Consider the following 18,894-nt stretch of genomic DNA (forward strand, 5'->3'; position numbering starts at 1 on the left):
GAAAATAATGCGAGAACTGCAGTTACACTATCGTGTGTGTTTGATCAAGCCTTATATGTAACAGCAGCCGAGATCACATGGAAACAAGCCTCTACATTCCAAGGCCTTGTTCTGGGGATGGGTGATTTCCACACAGTCATGGATTTTCTCTCAATTATTGGCAAGCACTTTCAGGATGCTGGTCTAAGGGATCTGAATATAGATGCTTTATGTAAACACTCATGAAGTCAAGGTCAACAAATAGACGTTTTATGCAAACACTGGTGAGGTAAACGAATAGAGACGCTTTATGCAAACACTCATGAGGTAAACGAATATAGATGCCGTTCTCACTTGACAAACCCATACAAACAAATCTGCCAGCAAGAAAAGGTGGATGCAAAACACTTCGTATGAATGGAAAATTGAAATCATAATTGTATTGAGAATTTGATGAAACCTCCCACCCACCTGAGAATGGATGAAAGCGGGGTTGTTCAGGTGGAAAACTTAAAATCACAATTGTATTAAGATATGATCAAACCAGCGAATGGTTCTGCCAAACTCATGATTGTTTACTTCCAGATCGGGAGCAGTTTCATCCGGATCGAAAGTCAAAATCATAATTGTATTGAGGTGTTTATGAAACCTCCCACCCACCTTAGGACATCCGCTGGGACCCCAAAACAATCCACAGAAGGTTTGGCCGGGCTAGCCCCAAAATTGAGGGAGTAGTTCAGGGTCGGACGGACAGCACTCCTGCTTTAAAATATAGATAAAGCAGAAAAATCTGTCTGTCTGCCTCTCTTATCTAACTACTCCTAAGTTATTGGGCCAATCTCAACCAAACTTTGTGGGATGATAGTTGGGAACTAGGGGGTATGTTCATGGCAGTTTCACAACCCCCTCCACATCCTCTACCCCTCCCCATCTTCCATTTGGGGGTGGGGTGGTGGTAACATCGAAAGTCCAAACCTTTTGGAAATTGCTTCACTCTTAACAAATTACCGGCCATCACTTCACTTTTAAATAAATCACTGGGGAGACTATAGTTACATTGAAATCCAGAGTGGTAAATAAAATCCAGCGCGTGTCACCTTTCACCATTATTTACCTGTTTAGTCTGACGCACTTCAATAAATATAAGAAACGCACTGTTGTTTATACGTCTCAAAAAAAAAAAATTCATCAAATCTATTACATGATGTGATCTGTGGCATCTGTCCATGCATTGGTGTCTCTCCCGTTTTTGGTGGCCGCTTCTGGCACTGTTTGAAAATCTCTGCACGCAGGCAAAGCTCGATGTTCAATTCGAAGAAAAGCATGATACCAAACAAAGTAAATTTTAACGAATAAATACAACATGGAATTGCAGTTTGTTTATTTCCAGTGCATTGAGATACGACCTGGGCTGACAGAATTACTTCAAGGTACGCACATTCGCATCTCACCTGTCCAGACCGGGATTGAATCCTGACCCAGCTATAAACTGTCATCTCTTTGTTTCACAGACTGGGTGAAAAAGTAATGTGTGTGCCATCCCTACGATGGACATTAAACTGGGTGTCATGTCTACAGACATTAGTTGGTGGATGTTAAAAAAAATCCCCATGGTGTCCTTCGCAAAGAGTCGGCAAGCTATCACCGGCACCGTGGCCAAATTCCTGCCCAAACTACTGCTGGGAAAGCAATGACAAACTAGCCAGTATAACCCTTGCTCAGGAAGCTGCTTCAGTGGCACCAACGCTCTGTGGCAGAATTTTTTAAAGATTGAGCATGGACCAGGGGAGGGGAAGGGGGAGAGAGAGGGAGGGATGAGGGGTAGGGGAGAGGAGGGGTAGAAGAGAGAGGGGGAAGGGGTAGGGGAGAGATGGGAGAGGGTGGAGAAAGAGGAGAGGGATAGGAATGTCGGAAGGGAGAAGTTTTCTTCTGTATCCATCCTGTCCACCCCATTCCTCCCCACACCCATTACTTGTCTCAGTCTCCCACTATTTTGTTCTTTAACTCCACTGTTGGTGTATCTCTCTCTCTCTCTCTCTCTCTCTCTCTCTCTGTCTCTCTGTCTCTCTGTCTCTCTGTCTCTCTGTCTCTCTGTCTCTCTGTCTCTCTGTCTCTCTGTCTCTCTCTGTCTCTCTGTCTCTCTGTCTCTCTGTCTCTCTGTCTCTCTCTGTCTCTCTGTCTCTCTGTCTCTCTCTGTCTCTCTGTCTCTCTGTCTCTCTGTCTCTCAGTCTCTCTCTGTCTCTCTGTCTCTCTGTCAGTCTGTCTCTGTCTCTCAGTCTGTCTCTGTCTCTCAGTCTGTCTCTGTCTCTCGCTCTCTTTCGCTCTCTCTTTCTCTCTCGCTCTCTTTCCCTCTCTCTCTCTCTCTCTCTCTCTCTCTCTCTCTCTCTGTCTCTCTCTCTCTGTCTCTCCATCTCTATCTGTCTCTCTGCTGTTCCTTTTGACCTGTTGCATCCTCATCCGTTCAGTGTTCTAGCTCTTACACGAGCCTTGACTGTATTCAACAAAAGCTGTCATAGGTTAGCAACCTTTGTGCAGACTTGATGCGCCAAATGGTCTCTTTCTGTGTTTAAGTTTCTTGCAAGGGAAGTTATCTATTATATATTGTGAACCATGGTGTCTGCCCATGCATTTGTCTGTCTCCCGTTTACGGTGGCCACTTCCCGCGCTGTGTTTGAAAAGCTCAAGGTTTACTTTTGAAATAACGGGAGAACAGGCATGAATAATGTTTATGACAAATTGTATTTCGCATGCAGGATATTTTGCCCTCTTCTTGGACAAATCCAACCTCTGCCACCAGATGTTGCACCACCATTTCCTGGTGGTGGTATAAGTAGCTCAGTCCTTTGGCTCTGAGTGACACCAAGAGTGTAACACAATAAACCTTTTTAACGTCCATGAAATGATTTAAATTTGGAGATCAACTTAAACATTTCCCATCACTTGGGAAGCTTGCTTGCTTTTTCTATCACTGGGGATGGGTACTTTCACTAGCAATCTATAAAACAGTGATCCACCTTCCTTTGGTATTCCCTTGCTCTTTGCATGATCCATTGTTTGTTTTTTTTGTTAAAAGAGCTGTTGAAATTATAATTGTCTCCTCCCCTACAACTTTAAAGAGTTCTGTTGGAATTTCTTCAGCACCTGATGCTTTTCAATTTGGCAGCTCTTTCAGAGCATGGTTGTTCCCAACTCTACATACCTCAAATTCTATCACTATTGGTTCTTGCTTATATTATCTTTCTTCATTGGTAACCATCATATTACTGTCTCACTCGCATAGTCCTTCCCACTTTCTTTCACTTGTCTTTCTTCTGTCGTGTCTTTTCCTGTTCTACTTTTAAGGACTCCATTGATCGACTTAAACTTTCCTGTGATCTTTGATCTTTTAAAACATATCTCTTGTTCTTCCCGTGCTAAGGTTCATTTTATGTCTCTTTGCATCCCTCTTTCGAAGAATTCTCTTTGGCTTCCCTAGCTTGTCATTGGAAGTCATTATTTAGCCACTTAATGTTCTCTCTTGATGCACCTTGGGTTTTCATCTTTCTTCTTCTGTTTTAATATGTATTGCCTCTGAACAAACATCTAGCCACCTTCTTTGTGCTTGCTTTTGGGATGTTCTTTTTGTCCTTTTCTTTTGCAATGTCTTCAACCTCTTACCATAATTTGTCTGGTTTTGCTAATTAATTCCAGCTCTGCAAAACAGTGTTTTTTGTTTTTTTTACCTGCATTGCACATTGCATAATGTGTTTTCAAGGTAATATCTGGTTGGAGTTTTGGGGGTTTTTTCCCGCTTTCTCACTTTTGACTTGTAATTTTGCCACAAGGAGTTCACGATCTGTCCCACAGTCTGCTCTTTGCAGAGTATTGGCAGATTGCACAGCACTTCTCCATATTCTATTGATTGTAATGTAGTCAATCTGATTTCTGCATTTCCCATCAGGTGAAGTCTATGTGTACAGTCTGTGCTTGATTTGTTTGAACCACATGTTTGCAATTAAGAGATCATTCTCCAAACAGAATTCCAGCATTTGCTCTCCTGGCTCATTTAAGATACCCAGTCCATGCTTTCCTGCAATCCCTGGTGCTCCTGCTTCTCCAATTTTTGCATTCCAGTGTCCCATAATAATTAAAACATCTCCTTTCGGCATCTATTCCTGTAACTTTCAAGAGGCTATTTCACCATTTCTTTATCTGCCGCAAAGTTGGAGCATATACTGTATATCTGAATGACGGTGGTGTTCACTGGATGTCCTTTCAACGTCCATGATATTAACCCACCATTGACTGAATTGTATCCTGGTATTGACACCATTATCTTATTGCAAATCACTTCTTCTTCTTCTTCTTCTTTCGGCTGCTCCCGTTAGGGGTCACCACAGCGGATCATCCGTATGATCCGCATAGTGATTTGGCACATGTTTTACGCCGGATGCCCTTCCTGACGCAACCCTGGTCGCCTCTTACGACACAGGGATATGGTACACCTATTTTAACCGGGGTATACACCGGCCCAGTACACTGGTACTCATTTCGCCAACCTCGGAAGGATGACAGGCTGAGTCAACCCCCTGGTGTATTAAATCAGTGTCCCAACGGGGCTTGAACTCAGGACCTTTTGGATCCCAAGCCACTGCCCTAACCACTGCACCAACACCAGGCTTGGCCTTATTGCAAATCACTTCTACCCCATTATTTTACACGTTTTGTGACCAGAAAATAACACTTTATAATCATCAGTTTGAAACTGCCCCAGACCAGTCCATTTACATTTACTTTCTGGAGAGGACAATAACTGAATTTTGGCCATATCTCTTTATTACATCTACCTTTCCCTTATTCCTTGACCTTGCATTCCGTGTCCCAATTCTGTGGACTTTTGAGAAGCTTCGAGTATAACCTTCTATTCTTGTGCCCTCAACGACTGGATTTCCTTGCTGGTTTGATTCCATCCCAACATATTTGCCAGTTCAACTCATTAAAACACATCCTACATGGTTAATCCTTGCCATTATTCTCCATTATAGAATCCTCTGGTGAGCATCAAGGCCATTTCACCATCACTGGCAATATGTGCCAGCTGCTTGTAGGGCCTTCCACCACCTGCTCCGATTACTTCACAAAACTGATTGGGAGGCTAAAATGGGGTAGTACACCATGCCCCAGGATGGCCCATGGGTTATCGAATGGAAAAGGCATTTCTGCCAGAAAGAAAAGGATTGTTGCCTTTCCCTCATTAAACCCTCTGTCTTTGGATTCAAAACCTGAAACCGCAAAGTATTGATCAGCATATTTCAATTTAGTGTCCTTCTTCGAGATGAACTGCCTATCAAAGCGAAGAGGTCTCATGGTTTTAAGATGCCAGTGATTAGTTCTTCACCAATACACCTGCTAGTGAAACTCCACCATGAGAAGGCCGATGTAAGGCCAGACTGTCAGAAGCTGCTAAAGATGCTGGATCATTGGAGTATTTTGTGTACCTCAAGAACTTTTCCTCATTGTCTCTCCAGCATAACATTCCATTGGGGTATATACTGTATATGTATATATTGTTGTGTTAGGGAGTCAGCTAAAGCAGACCATTTGAGGCAGAGGCCCAAAGACCTCCGCTAATGTGGAAATAATTAAAGTTACTGCATTCAATATTTACTTATTTAGTGACTAAAATTACTGCAATATTTAGTTACTGAATTCCTTTCGGAGCTGGACTTTGACATGCCGCTGAGGGCCAAGGTAATCGCACTTCCCGAATGGGGCTGGAAAGCCCAAGTTGATGTGATCCTCGGGAGCTTTAGTAGCCCTTCTGCAACCTTGCTGCACACAGGTCCTTGCTTCATTGAAGAACGACCGTGCACTGGCGCAGGTGCTAAAGGTTGACCATGATGGAGCAATACGGTTGATGCTTCCACATCCACTCCCAAGCCCCCCGGATTGTCCTTTCGGTGGACTAGACCTCTACCGCCGACCACCTTCCTCTCGACCATTGTAAGGCCATTTGATTGGGGGGTGATGGAGCGTCTGCCTCTTCTGGAATGGATGCCTCGGGATGGGGTTCTCGGCCTGGTCGGAAATGCGAGAGCAAGAGCTGCCCTCGACCCTCTCGCAGTATGTGGAGGTGCACTGGCGCGAAGTGTCATTTGGCCACTGGGCCCAGGCATTCCACCTCAAAGAGTTGGTTAGCACTAGGCTACAAATAGCGGAGCAGAGCAAAGACTTCCCTTGGTGGGCGTTGCTCGGGCCTGCGGCCTGGGATCTCACAACATGGTGCCCCGAATGTGCTGCACGAATCGCCGAGGTGCTCTAGGTGGTTCACTCCGACCTAGCCTCATGGGCAAGATCCCGTGGATTTCTCCTGTATGCTCTTCACCAAATTGGCAACTTTGGGCTCATGCCTTGTGGGGGGCTGGCATCACTTAGGTGTGGATGCATCATTGGCCACCAAACCAGGCAGGCCTGGGCTTCGCTTACCTATGCCTCCCGATGGGATGCCAATTTTTCTTACTTGTTCCAGCCCTGGCTGCAGCAGCTGGAGGGGATGGAAGGCCAAGGCAGAGTCTGACTCTGCCAATGGGTTTCCCCACTCCTATTTGATCATGCTTTGACCCGCACTCCCTTCGGCGGTTCTGTTCCTTGCTTCCTGGGGACGGCAGACGATCTAAGAGATCGAATGACGACCTGCCAGGCCACGGACTACATTATAATGATGGGTGCAGATCCCATAAAGCACTGGCAAATTTTGCCAGGAATAGTCGCAGGGCACGTCTTGAGGCAGCTTCAGCGTCTCTGGACCAGTGGAAATTGGTGAGGGGAATTGATCCCCAATCACCAATCCTCCGAGTCCTGGAGACCCGTGCAGTGGTTTGGGCCTTGCCCAAATGAGGTGCCAGTGTGTTGAGGGAGAGGGGAGGAGTTCCCCACCCCTTCCCCTTGCGGGAATGGGATGGGGGTGTTGGCTCAGCACTGCCTCGCAGCAATACTGGGGTGTACCTGATGGTCTGGTTGTTAACATTAGGGTGCCTATTTGGCTTAATATTCTCTCTTGATGGGTCTTTCTCGTACTTGGGTAGGTCTTTACCAAAGGGGCAGCCAGTGGAGAATGAGGCTCTTCAGGAGCACAAGGCTGCCTTTCTTGAGGGTCGTATGACTGCCCCCAGCCTGTTGTTGTCGGTTGTATGGAACTTTGCACGCTGTTGGGCATCATGTAACGCAGTGAAGTTTGTCAAAAATAACAGGGAAGAAGAGTTGTGAACTCTGAGAGGCTTTTCAGAGTAATGGATGTCATGCAGGCTCGTGTTGGTGACAGTATGGTGAAGTGCAGTTTGAGTATCAATGGTGATGAGAAGACCAGGAGACAAGGAGCCAAGCAGAGAGAGGATGCTTTCTCCTCTGGTCTCAAATGCAATCACTCTTGTGTGCATGTGTGGATATGGCCTTTTTTTTTTCCTCTGGGACCAACCTTTATGTGCAGTGGCTCCCATTATTGTCTCCCTGCTGTGTGTGGGGCAGCTCCTCACGAAAGTGTTCTGCCCTCTGCAGGGCCCTCCGCCGTGGCCTGCTGTCCTCTAGCCAAACTGCCCACGATGTTTTCATTAAAGTGCCGGGTGTCACAAGTCCTCGACCTGGCTTCACCCATACAGAAGGTTGGATAAAATACAACCTTACTCTGTACTGTTCTAAGATTATGATCACCACCTTCTGACCGGGTGTCCCATCTGCACATACTGTAATATATACTACTTTCCCCTGACAGATCCTTAATACAGGAGAAATTCTTCCCAACTCGATCACATGATCCATACTATTCTCTGGATCTCGCTCCCCCTTCCACATAACAGTACATATTCATATTTGTATGGTATTTTATAAGCCTGGTGTTGGCTTAAAAGGGAGCCCAAATGCTCAGACCACCTTGACGCTAATCTCTCTTTTGTTACCCTGCAATATAGATATGTCTTTGTCCGATTTCCAAATTATAAAGTAGCTAAATTTGCGATTAAAGGTCAAAATCATCTTCTTTAGCTATGTTGTGACGTCACACATGGAAGTATACCACCTGATCCGTACTGTCTCCGGGTTACATTGCGGCATGATTTAACACAAACGGTGAATAATTTTCGATTTTCCACAAATATGCCGAGTCGATGCGTTCTTGGTGCTTGCATAGTAATACAAACCGAGATGGTTTCATGCTACACCAGTGGACAAAGGACCCGAAGTTTGCCAGAAATTGGACGAGGTTTGTCGGAAATACCCGAGTGTGGATTTGGCCTTCACAGTGTTCGCTTTTGTGATCAAAACATGTTACAGAGCACGTTATGAAACAACAGAGATGGCTAGATCTTGTGGTTATCCACCACGATTGAGAGAGGATGCCATACCCATGATTAAGCAGAAGAAACAGCCATAGCCCGAAACTAATACCATCTCTACACAGCTACCAGTACATGTACATGGGCGATTTGAGCGGTGAATCAAACACCTTTTTTCCACTGCCCGGCAGTTACCATAAAAGCACCTGAAAATAATTATCCATTGTCAGCACAAATTTCTGCAAGTCAAACAAACCACCATCTATTTATGGTGGAGAGAAAGTATGAATGTATCATCATCATCTACTCCTCCGAGAAGATTTGACTGAGAACACAAAAACTTTCAGGGTCCCCACCTCCACCATCCTCCACAATTCCCCATCAACTGTCACCTCCAACAATACCCACCACCACCCCCGCCCCCTCTCTACCATAGTACCACTTCCCGCATCCACTGGGGTGGGACATCGACATCTCACCTAACACGATCGAAGGAAACGGCATGGACACAAATGGCATTCAGAGAAAGGATGAAGCGGGACGATCTCTTAACATACACTACACCCGTTCAGCCTACGACGGTGGGACAAAGCATTTGACATCAATTTTTTTCCTGTGGTGTCAGAGTGTGCTAGTTGATGATGGGGATTTCTGCCCAGGTAATATATTAGCTGATTCATCAATTGATACAAAATTCCTCCCTTATAAACTGTCAGTTAAACAAAAAGCAAAACCTACCGAGCTGTAGTTAATGTGACCTGCATTTTGATATTTTTAACACCTCCATCTTCACTTCCACGTTCTACCTCTGAATCAGTGTGACCACTCCTTGGCTTTTTTCACAAGATCTTGGCTATTCTTTGTTCACCTTGGCGTATTGGTTTTCTATTATCATCGCTTTTCCGAAACCTTGTGAATTCTTGGCTTGTCTTGTCGGGATATAAGGGATGATAGACGGTGCAAAGTACAGGAGAATCTTTGATGAAAACCTGCTCGAGTCAGCCATGAATCTGAAGCTGGGTCGTAGATTCACATTTCAGCAGGACAATGATCCAATGTCAGCAGGACAATGATCCAATACACAAAGCTAAAATCACACTGGAGTGGCTGAATAAGATGAAAATAAGTGTTCTTGAGTAGCCGAGTCAAAGTCCTGACTTGAACCCAATTGAACATTTATGGCGAGAATTAAAGATTGCAGAGACCTACCCCAAAAGACTCAGAGCAGTCATTGCTGAAAAAGGTGATTCCACCAAGTTCTGACCGAAGTGGCTGAATACTTTTGGAACCAGTGAATTTTAATTTGTACAAGTTTTTTGCAGGTATTCCTGACATGTAACCTCCTTCAACTATAACAGTTTGGTTTGATCTCTTCAGTTATGATTTTAAAAGTTCATTTCAAAAAATTGTTTCCACACAGTCATGGCCAAAAATATTGGCACCCTTGCACTTTTTTCAAACAATGCACCATTTTTTTTTCTTTAAAAATTGTTGAAATTATAAAATATTTTGGTATCCACAAATGTATTTATTTGGTTTGCAGTGGAACAAAACAAAAAAAAGCTGAAAAAATTACCAAATCTTAGCTTATTCCACACAGAAATCCTAAAATGGCCTAGACAATATTGTTGGCACCTTTTAGAAGTTGTTAGAAAGAACTAGATTTCAAGCAGGTGATTCTCTTTTTACTTTGGATTTAAACTCACCTGTGGTGAGTTGCAGGTGCCTGTAATATAAAAAACACTCACTCAACCAGTTTGAATAGAGAAAAGGAGTCATCATGCTGTTTTGTATCACTGTGTACAGCAATGAGCATGGAGAAATGAAAGAAACCCAGAGAATTGCTGAGGTGGTGAGATGGGATCGTAGCCAAGTATGGCCAATCTCAAGGCTAAACGTCCATATCCAGAGACCTTGACATTCCTGTGTCCACCGTATGCAATGTTATCAGGAAGTTTAATGCCCATGGCACTGTAGCCAACCTCCCTAGACGTGGCTGCAAGAGAAAACTTTATTGAAGATTGCAGCGAAGGATTGTTTGAATGGTGGAGAAAGCACCTCGATCAACTGCCAAACATATTCGAGCTGACCTTCAGACACAAGGTACGACAGTTTCAACTTGCACCATCTGTCGCCAACTCAATGAAAGGGGGTTCTATGGTTGGAGACCCAGGAGGACTCCAATGCTGAGACAGAAGAAAGCCTGACTGGAGTTTGCCAAAACATACCTGAACAAGCCTAAATCTTTCTGGGAGAATGTCCTCTCGACAGATGAGACCAAATTAGAGCTTTTTGATGAAGCACATCATCTCTATGTTTACAGAAAACAAAATGAAGCCTTCAAAGAAAAGAACACCTTCCCTGCAATCAAACATGGAGGAGGTACAGTGATTGTTTGGGGTTGCTGTGCTGCCTCTGGCACTGGGTACCTTGAATGTGAGCATGACATCGTGAAATGAGATTACCAAGGAGGCATTTTGGAGCACAATATTCAACCCAGTGTCAGAAAGCTGGGTCTCCGTCGAAGGTCATGGGTCTTGCAGCAGGACAATGACCCTAAACACACTTCAAAAATGGTTCAAGACAAAATGCTGGACTGCTGTGAAGTGGCCAGTAATGAGTCCAGATCTAAATCCCATTAAACACCTGCAGGGAGATCTGAAAACAGCAGTTGGGAGAAGGTCCCTTCAAATCTGGGAGAACTGGAGCAGTTTGCACAAGAAGAGCCAAATAGCCAGTAGGAAGGTGGAGGAAGCTCATTCCTGGCTCGAGGAAGCACTTGACTGAAGTTATTTTGTCCAAAGGCTGTGCTACCAAATATTAAGTTGAGGGTGTCAATAATTTTCTAAACGCCATTTCTTTTTATTTTCTGATTTAAAAGGATATATTAAGTTCTGAATCAAACACAAAGGTTCTGTAATATCAACAGTGAAATAACGAATTGTGGAGACGAAATATTTTTGTCAATTTCAACTTCTTTTAAGAAAAAATTGTGAGTTATTTGAAAAAATTACAAGAATGCCAATATTTTTGGCCACGACTGTACAAACATAATTCATGTAAATGTGGCGTTATTGGTAGGGGGTGAATACTTTTGCAAGGACACACTATCCTTAGTTAAACAATAACCATCCAGGTCACATTTTAGTCAGATTCAGTATAAACTAGATATTTGAGAGACAATGATGTCCACCAAATACATTTTGACTTTAAGAAACATCACACATATGCAATTCCAAAAAACTATTTTTTTGAGATTGAGGTACACTTATTTGAAAAGGTGACCCTCTGGATTCTTGGTAGATATGACAAAAATAACCAGAAATGGTGGGCAATCAAAGATAGCCATCTCAGCCCCCATACTCCTTCAACAGTTGTGGGTTGAGCATTTTGCACACCCCTGCAAGCTTGTGCAATATTGTACAGTGAAACAATTGTGCAGATGTATTTTACCGTTGGCCGACTCGAACATGTTTGCTTGCCTTTCGGGAAATGATATGCATCAAACGACAATAGCGTTGAAAAACTTTGCTTGCAGTCTATCGGGTATTGTCGCATGCATTAAGTGTGCGACGCTGCACTGAACACGTTGCAGCTGCTTCGAGACTCCTTACACGCGGGGCGTGACCCTGGATCTCCAATTGGTGATCGGTTGATTTTAAAGTGATGATGTCGTGTGGTTTGTTGTCATAAACAGTTTGTTGTTAGTCCATGAGGTATGATGTGAGCATAAAGTCGAAGTTACAGAATTACTGCCTTCATTTTGTTGTGCTTTCCTCTGAGGTGTAAAGTCTTCAGCTCTTCAGCCTTGTTCTCTTCCATTCTGCAGAACGATGATAACTGTGCTGCTGTTTGTGGGACGAGGAATGATTTTGGCTTCATTCATGACTCTTTATGTTTACACGCCTGAGGTGAGGGTCTGAAAATGCAAACAAATGAACGATTGCAAATTGTCATCAGGTGAGAATGCCCATCGAAGGTGTGGCACATTCACACATGCCAAGTCACCAAATGATTGCATTTCCCCCCCCCCCCTGTGGATAAATGTAGACGAAAAGTACCTTTTCAACATGTTTGTTCACATGCATTCTTGTTACCTCCACTACCGAAGGTGGACGGAGGTGATGTTTTCTTGTCCGTCTGTATGTTTGTCTGTGACTGACTGACATTCTGTCTTTTTGTGATCAGGATATCTCAAAAAGCTATGGACTCTTTTGGAACAAAATTTGGTGGACAGATTGGGTGTGTGACGCGGACGAATTTATTCCATTTTGGTGAAGATCCAGATCTGCCATGATATTTCAAAATGTTATGGACGGATTCAGGCAAAACTTAGTGGACAGGTTGGGTGTCAACCCATGACAAATTGATTCGATTGTGGTGAAGATCCTGATCCAGATCTGGATCCAAGAGTTTTTTGGGTTTTTTTTAAACTTTTAACCTCTGCCACCGAAGGGAAACAGGTTATGTTTTCACCCCTGTCTGTCTGTTTTGCTTTTCTGTCTGTTTGCCTGTGAGCAAGATATCTCAAAAGGTTATGGATGGATGCAGACAAAACTTAGTGGAAAGGTTGGGTATCTGCCAATGATGAATTGATTTGATTTTGTTGAAGATCCGGATCTATATCCGAGGTTTTTATTTAATTTGAGAGTAATTCTTCACTTTTGAGAGATGGGGCTAAAAACGATATACAACATATTTCAAAAAAATTTTGGTGAAGCTCCAGATTCAGATCCGGGCCTATCAGTGGAATACAAAATGTAAACTGTTCAACTTGATGGAGGTACAGTGCCTTTAGAAAGTCTACACCCCCCTCTCAAAATTTTCACCTTTTTTGCCTTATAGCCTGGAATTAAATTGCATTAAATCAGACTTTTCCAACTTTATTTACACATCGTAACCCACAACGACAAGTGAAAAACAAATTCTTCAAATTTCAGAAAATTAAGAATACAAGACGAGAATATCTTGGTTGGCTAAGTGTCCACCCCAATAATTGTAATTGTAAGTTAGCTCAGGTGTAATCAATCAACTTCAAAACCACACACCGAGTGAATTAGCCTCCACTTGTGTTAAATTGTTGTGATTCTGATTATTTCAGAATAAAATCAGCTGTTCCTGAAGGTTTCCTCTGTTGCATCATGAATTTCACAACAAAGACTCAACCATGAAAACCAAGGAGCTTTCAAAAGACCTCTGGGATAAAGTTGTGGAAAGGCACAGATCAGGGATGGGTATAAAAATATTTCAAAAGCCTTCAATATTGCTTGGAGCACAGTCAAGAGAATCATTAAGAAATGGAAGGCGTATGGTACCACCGATATCCTGCCGAGATCAGGCCGTCCCTCCAAACTGGATGACAAAGCAAGGAGGAGACTGATGTGAAAAGCCACCAAGATGCCAATGACAACTTTGAAAGAGCTACTTCCCTTTATGGCAAAGACTGGTTACAGTGTGCATGTGACAACAATATCCCAAGCACTCCACCAAGTCTGGCCTGTACAGTAAGGTGGCAAAGAGGAAGCCATTACTCAAAAAAATCCCACCTTGAGTTCCATTTGAGGTATGCAAAAAAGCACTCCAGAGGTTCTGAAGCCATGTGGCAAAACGTTTTGTGGTAAAACGAAACCAAGATGGAGCTTTTTAGCCTAAAAGCAAAACGTTACGTTTGGTGCAAACCCAACACAGCACATCACTCAAAGAACACCATCCCTACTGTGAAGCATGGTGGTGGCAGCATCATGTTATGGGGATGTTTCTCATCAGCAGGGATTGGGGCACTTGTCAGGATAGAAGGGAAAACGGATGGAGCAAAATACAGAAAAATCCGAGAGGAAAATCTGCTGCCCTCTGCAAGAAAGCTGAAATTGGGACGGAAGTTTACCTTTCAGCACGAGAACGACCCGAAGCACACAGCCGAAGCTACACGAGGGTGACTAAGGAACAAAAAGATAAATGTCCTTGAGTGGCCCAGTCAGATCCCCGACCTAAATCCAATCGAAAATCTGTGGCATGACTTGAAGATTACTGTCCATCAACGCTCCCCATGCAACTTGACTGAGCTTCAACAGTTTTGTACAGAAGAATGGACAAATATTGTCCACTCAAGTTGTGGAAAGTTGGTAGAGACCTATCCCAACAGACTCATAGCTGCAATTGCTGTCAAAGGTGCTTCCACCAAGTATTAATTAAATCAGGGGGGTGGACACTTATCCAACCAAGATATTCTAGTTTTGTATTTTTAATTAATTTTCTGAAATTTGAAGAATTTGTTTTTCACTTGGAAGTTGTGGGTTACGATGTGGAAAAAAGTCTGATTTAATGCAATTGAATTCTCGGCTATAAGGCAACAAAGGTGAAAAATTCGAAAGTGGGTGTAGACTTCCTCGAGACACTGTATCTGCTCCACTAAATACCGTTCTAGTTACCTCCGCCACTGAAGGTGGACGGAGGTTATGTTTTTACCCGTTTGTCTGTCTGTCTCTGTCTGTTTGTCTGGAAGCAGGATATCTCCAAAAGTTGTGGACTGATTCGGCCGAAATTTGGTGGGCGGCTTGGATGTGTGACAAGGACGAAATGATTACATTTTGGTGAAGATCTGGATCTGGATCCGGATACCAGAATTTAAGTGATTCTTTACGATTGAGAGATCCGGCCAAAAACGATATATAGCACGATCTCAAAATGTTGTGGTCAGTTTGGGTGTGTGACGAGGGGGAATCAATTCAGTTTTGGTGAAGATCCGAATCCAGATCCAGCTATGAGGATTTTTTTTTTTAAGTGATTCTTCTCCATTGAGAGATGGGGCCAAAAACTATACATAGCACGATGTTTCAAAACGTGGATGGGCGAAGCAGATCCGGCCTTTCAGTTTGATACAAAACCTAAACTGTTCACGCAATGGTGGAGGTATGCTCTCTGTCTAGTTCAGAATGTGTAAATGAGGCTGAAAGCATTGCCCACAAAGTTTGCACATTATTTCATGAAAAAAAAATCCCTCTTCACGGAGAATTTGTGCTGTTTTAGTCCCTTCACACGATGATTTGATATTATGCAGGAAATATCCTTTGTAGAATAAGTATGTTAAGTACACAATGGTTTTACAGGAGCATTGGTGGTGTTTCAATTTTCATTTCTGGTACTCAGCCCCTTTGGCCAAATTAAATTGGAACGCTCCTTTTGACAGCAATATTTGTCAGCTGTGAATTGCAAATCTCACAACCCATTAAGATGTGCAGTGGGAGGTGTGTGTTGCAGAAAAGGCAGAAAAAGGAGGGGAGGTCAGGGGTGGTAGATCATGCCAACTATTTAAGCTTTTACAAATAATGCAAAACATCCATCCATCCATTGGGACCATACTCTGTGCAGAGCGTTGGTGCTGCCTAAGCAGGCTCTGAGGCTATTGGGCACAATTCTGGATGGGTCACCACTCTGACACAGGAAGCCAGCAAGCTGGCACTCATTTTGCCGACCTTGGAAGGATGCCAGGCAGAGTCAACCCCACCTGGTATTAATTGAACAGCTGAGTGGGATTTGAATTCAGGATCCTAGGATCCCAAGCCCACCACCCTAACTGTTAAACCAACACCAGGCATGCAGAACATCTGCTCCCCAATATATCTTCATGTTGAGATTAAAATGCCCAAATACAAATTTGTCTCGAGCAAATTTTCAACGTTTACACACTTAATGGAGCATGTCATTGTGGGCCACAATGCAAATCTGAAGAGAGGCTAGCATTAAGAACATGTAATTCTTCAGTTTGCTGTCCAAAACATGTTTTTGATATTTCACTTAATATCACATCACAAATTTGAATAGTTGTTTTATAACACGAATCCTTTAAGGAGTGGTGTGGGGGCCGCTGTGGGGGCTTTAAGCTAACAGCTTGGTGGGGGCTTATTGTTTATGGATGAGTGGTTTGTTGTTATCTCTAACGCCACCTCCACCCCATGTCTGTGGATAGGTTCATCCTACTGCTATCCGTGCCTTGGGCATTGGCACCTGTGTTGCTTGCAGCCGACTTGGCACCATATTGACACCTTTCGTTGCACAGGTAGGTACATGGCGAGAACAAAAGCCTCATTTTTAAACTCGTTTGTATTACTTGTCAATACGTGTTGGCTTTTTTAATGTTACTTCCTTCTTCCTTATTCTCTTCCTCCTCTTTATTTTTCTATCTATCGATTGATCAATCTCAAAATTTTGGTTTGTTTATTTTGTACACATCTCCCATCGCTATCACCGATGAGTGCACTGGACTCGCCTGTTGAAACATGTGAAGGTGTTAATGTGCGTGAGGAAAGTGTGCAAGTCAATAAACTCAAAGGAGATAAAAGTCGTAACAAGGTAGCCGTCGAGGAACCGTCAGATGAATCGTATGTTCTGGTGATCCAGAAGAATCTGTAACATGTAATAATCGACGAGTGAAATAGAGGCAGACATTCTATGGCTTGACAAAATCCATACGTTTGCCTATTGTCTTGGTGAATGATCGGTGAGATTGGATGTTTTTTTTCCCGTGCATGGTGGATCAAAACTGGGCAGATTTATTCCTTAAAATATGAATCGGGATTGCATATGTCTCACATTTCTATAGGAAACGTGCATAACCCCATGTTGGGGGACTCGCTGCAAATATGATACGACCATTGAAATACGTCTCAGCTGTTGTGATGCCAAATCGTTTGACGGCTTGTTGAAGTACATTTCGACCTGAGATGTACAAGACCATTAGTTTGGCCAGCTATGTCAGAAGAATGTTGTTTTGCAATGTGATGAAAATTGGAACATGGAAAGAGTGGTTGACAGAGGGCTGGATTGCCTGCGTTTAGCATTTGTAGCACCCTGGTGTTACCATGGCAAAAGTCTGTAACGACTGTTGTGAGACAGGCAAGATGGACACAAGAGATGATGTTGATGGATATGAATGTAAAAGGTGGAACAAAATGCCCAAGTGTTTTGTTTTTTGGCATCACGTTGTATTCCAACAGCATTTTGCTTTCAGCAACCACATCCAGAAGTCCGACGGATCTCCTTTGTATGTGAAGGAGATTTTGAAGGAGGCATGAACACTTTGACAAGTGCCAATGGAGGATTCAGTAATATGTGCATTGCATTACATGCAGGCCCGTCGCTAGGGGGGGGCATTTGGGTGCAATGCCCCCCATGGCGCATCTGGTGCCCCCCCCACTTGTACGCCACCCATTTATGCCCTGTTGCACCCTGTGAACAACTTAGTGTTTCAGGACGAGCGCCCACTGTGAACTCCTTGCTGTTTAAGAGTTCACCTGTGTGAACTAAAACCCTTATTCCAGATGTTCAACATGATGAATAATGTGGCCTTCTTGGATAAACTCTTCTTTAATAATATCCTTCTTTGAATAACAGTCAAGAGATAAGTGTGTGCTTGCCAGCGCATCTACAAAAGTAATTGGCAAGACAATACAGTCCAAGCCCACAAGATAAAAGATATTAACGCAAGCACCAATGCCGGCAGCCAAGACGACAGACAGCCGCAAGACCTCGTGCCGAATGTCGATGTTGTGGGTGGTTATATATATATATCGTGGATCATTTCGTTTTAAGGAATAGCCAATCAGCGTCTTCGATATGGAGACCCTATTGAGCAGCTTACCTGATTGGTTGTAAGTTAGGTATAAATGTAATATAGTCATAATATGATAATATGAATAATGAAAAGACATAAATTTACCGAATTAAAGATGAAATGCACCGCATGACCTTCACAACCAACTATTTAAGCTTTTACAAATAATGCAAAACACGTATTCGTGTTTTTTGTAATTTTGCATAATGCAAAATTCGTGACCTTCACAACCCTCCATCTTACAAAAGTAATTTTCTAATAAAAATTAAAAAATATGTGTGTTTGCAATCGTGCTTACATTTCAAATTATGCAGATAAAACCTGTTTTTGGTGTATGCATCATTTAATAAATAAAACCGTGAACCGTCAAATATCACGAGTCATGAGGGACGAGTCACGGAGAGCGCTAGCTGGCAGCAGTACAAAAAGACATGGATATACGAAAATGGCTAAGAAAAGGAAAAAGGTTGTGGTTGTGGTTGTGGTCAGCACCCGCCGTGGTCGGCTGCTTTGTACTTCTGATGTTTAAGTTAAATGTTGTGTTTGGTGCTTCGCATATCCCATATCTAGTGCTTTGTGCATAACCTTACCTCTGTGTAATTGACTGCTTTAAATACGGACCTTGTGGTATCTTCAGGCTGGTCGTATTTGCTGTTAATAGTTTAACCTGATGATCGCAGGTCATAGCCGACTGTATCTTATTTCAAAGTGCACTGATTCTGGTGCCAACCTCCCCTGTTTAGTCATTGTATCTCTGGTATATTAATTTTCTAATGCCAATTCTTGACAACACCTTGTATAAGTGCACCTGAATTGGTGCCAATTGTCTAATCATTGAATATCTCCATTGTGAATGTGCCAGTTTGTTGCGGCTCTCCTGCATTCGAATAATTTTAGGCCAAAAACATCGGAACGTATTAAATCTAGCTGAGATCAATTTGGTTAGTATGCGACGGCAACCTCAATATAGATGTGTCAATGCTGCATGAATACAATAGC

General features: G+C 43.1%; 3 protein-coding genes across 7 annotated transcripts in view; all 3 read left to right on the forward strand.

Moving 5' to 3' along the window:
• Positions 1 to 18,894, forward strand: part of LOC147028870 (synaptic vesicle 2-related protein-like) — a 297,753-nt gene that overhangs the window by 258,158 nt on the left and 20,701 nt on the right. For all 5 annotated transcript variants that reach the window (XM_085879658.1, XM_085879653.1, XM_085879655.1 and 2 more), the window contains exons 14-15: positions 12,115 to 12,196; positions 16,252 to 16,341. In XM_085879658.1, the coding sequence (XP_085735784.1) occupies positions 12,115 to 12,196; positions 16,252 to 16,341 (172 nt within the window). The remainder of the gene's footprint in view (positions 1 to 12,114; positions 12,197 to 16,251; positions 16,342 to 18,894) is intronic.
• The window catches only part of LOC147028873 (synaptic vesicle 2-related protein-like), a 460,702-nt gene that overhangs the window by 74,134 nt on the left and 367,674 nt on the right, over positions 1 to 18,894 (forward strand). The window lies entirely within an intron of this gene.
• Positions 16,252 to 18,894, forward strand: part of LOC147028874 (synaptic vesicle 2-related protein-like) — a 172,088-nt gene continuing 169,445 nt past the window's right edge. Inside the window, exon 1 of the mRNA XM_085879652.1 lies at positions 16,252 to 16,341. The gene's annotated coding sequence lies outside the window, so the exon portion shown is untranslated. The remainder of the gene's footprint in view (positions 16,342 to 18,894) is intronic.

The sequence above is a fragment of the Eptatretus burgeri genome, chromosome 4 (assembly GCF_056783735.1).
Source record: "Eptatretus burgeri isolate ZD-2024b chromosome 4, Ebu_testis_v1, whole genome shotgun sequence".
NCBI classification, from domain to species: domain Eukaryota; kingdom Metazoa; phylum Chordata; class Myxini; order Myxiniformes; family Myxinidae; genus Eptatretus; species Eptatretus burgeri.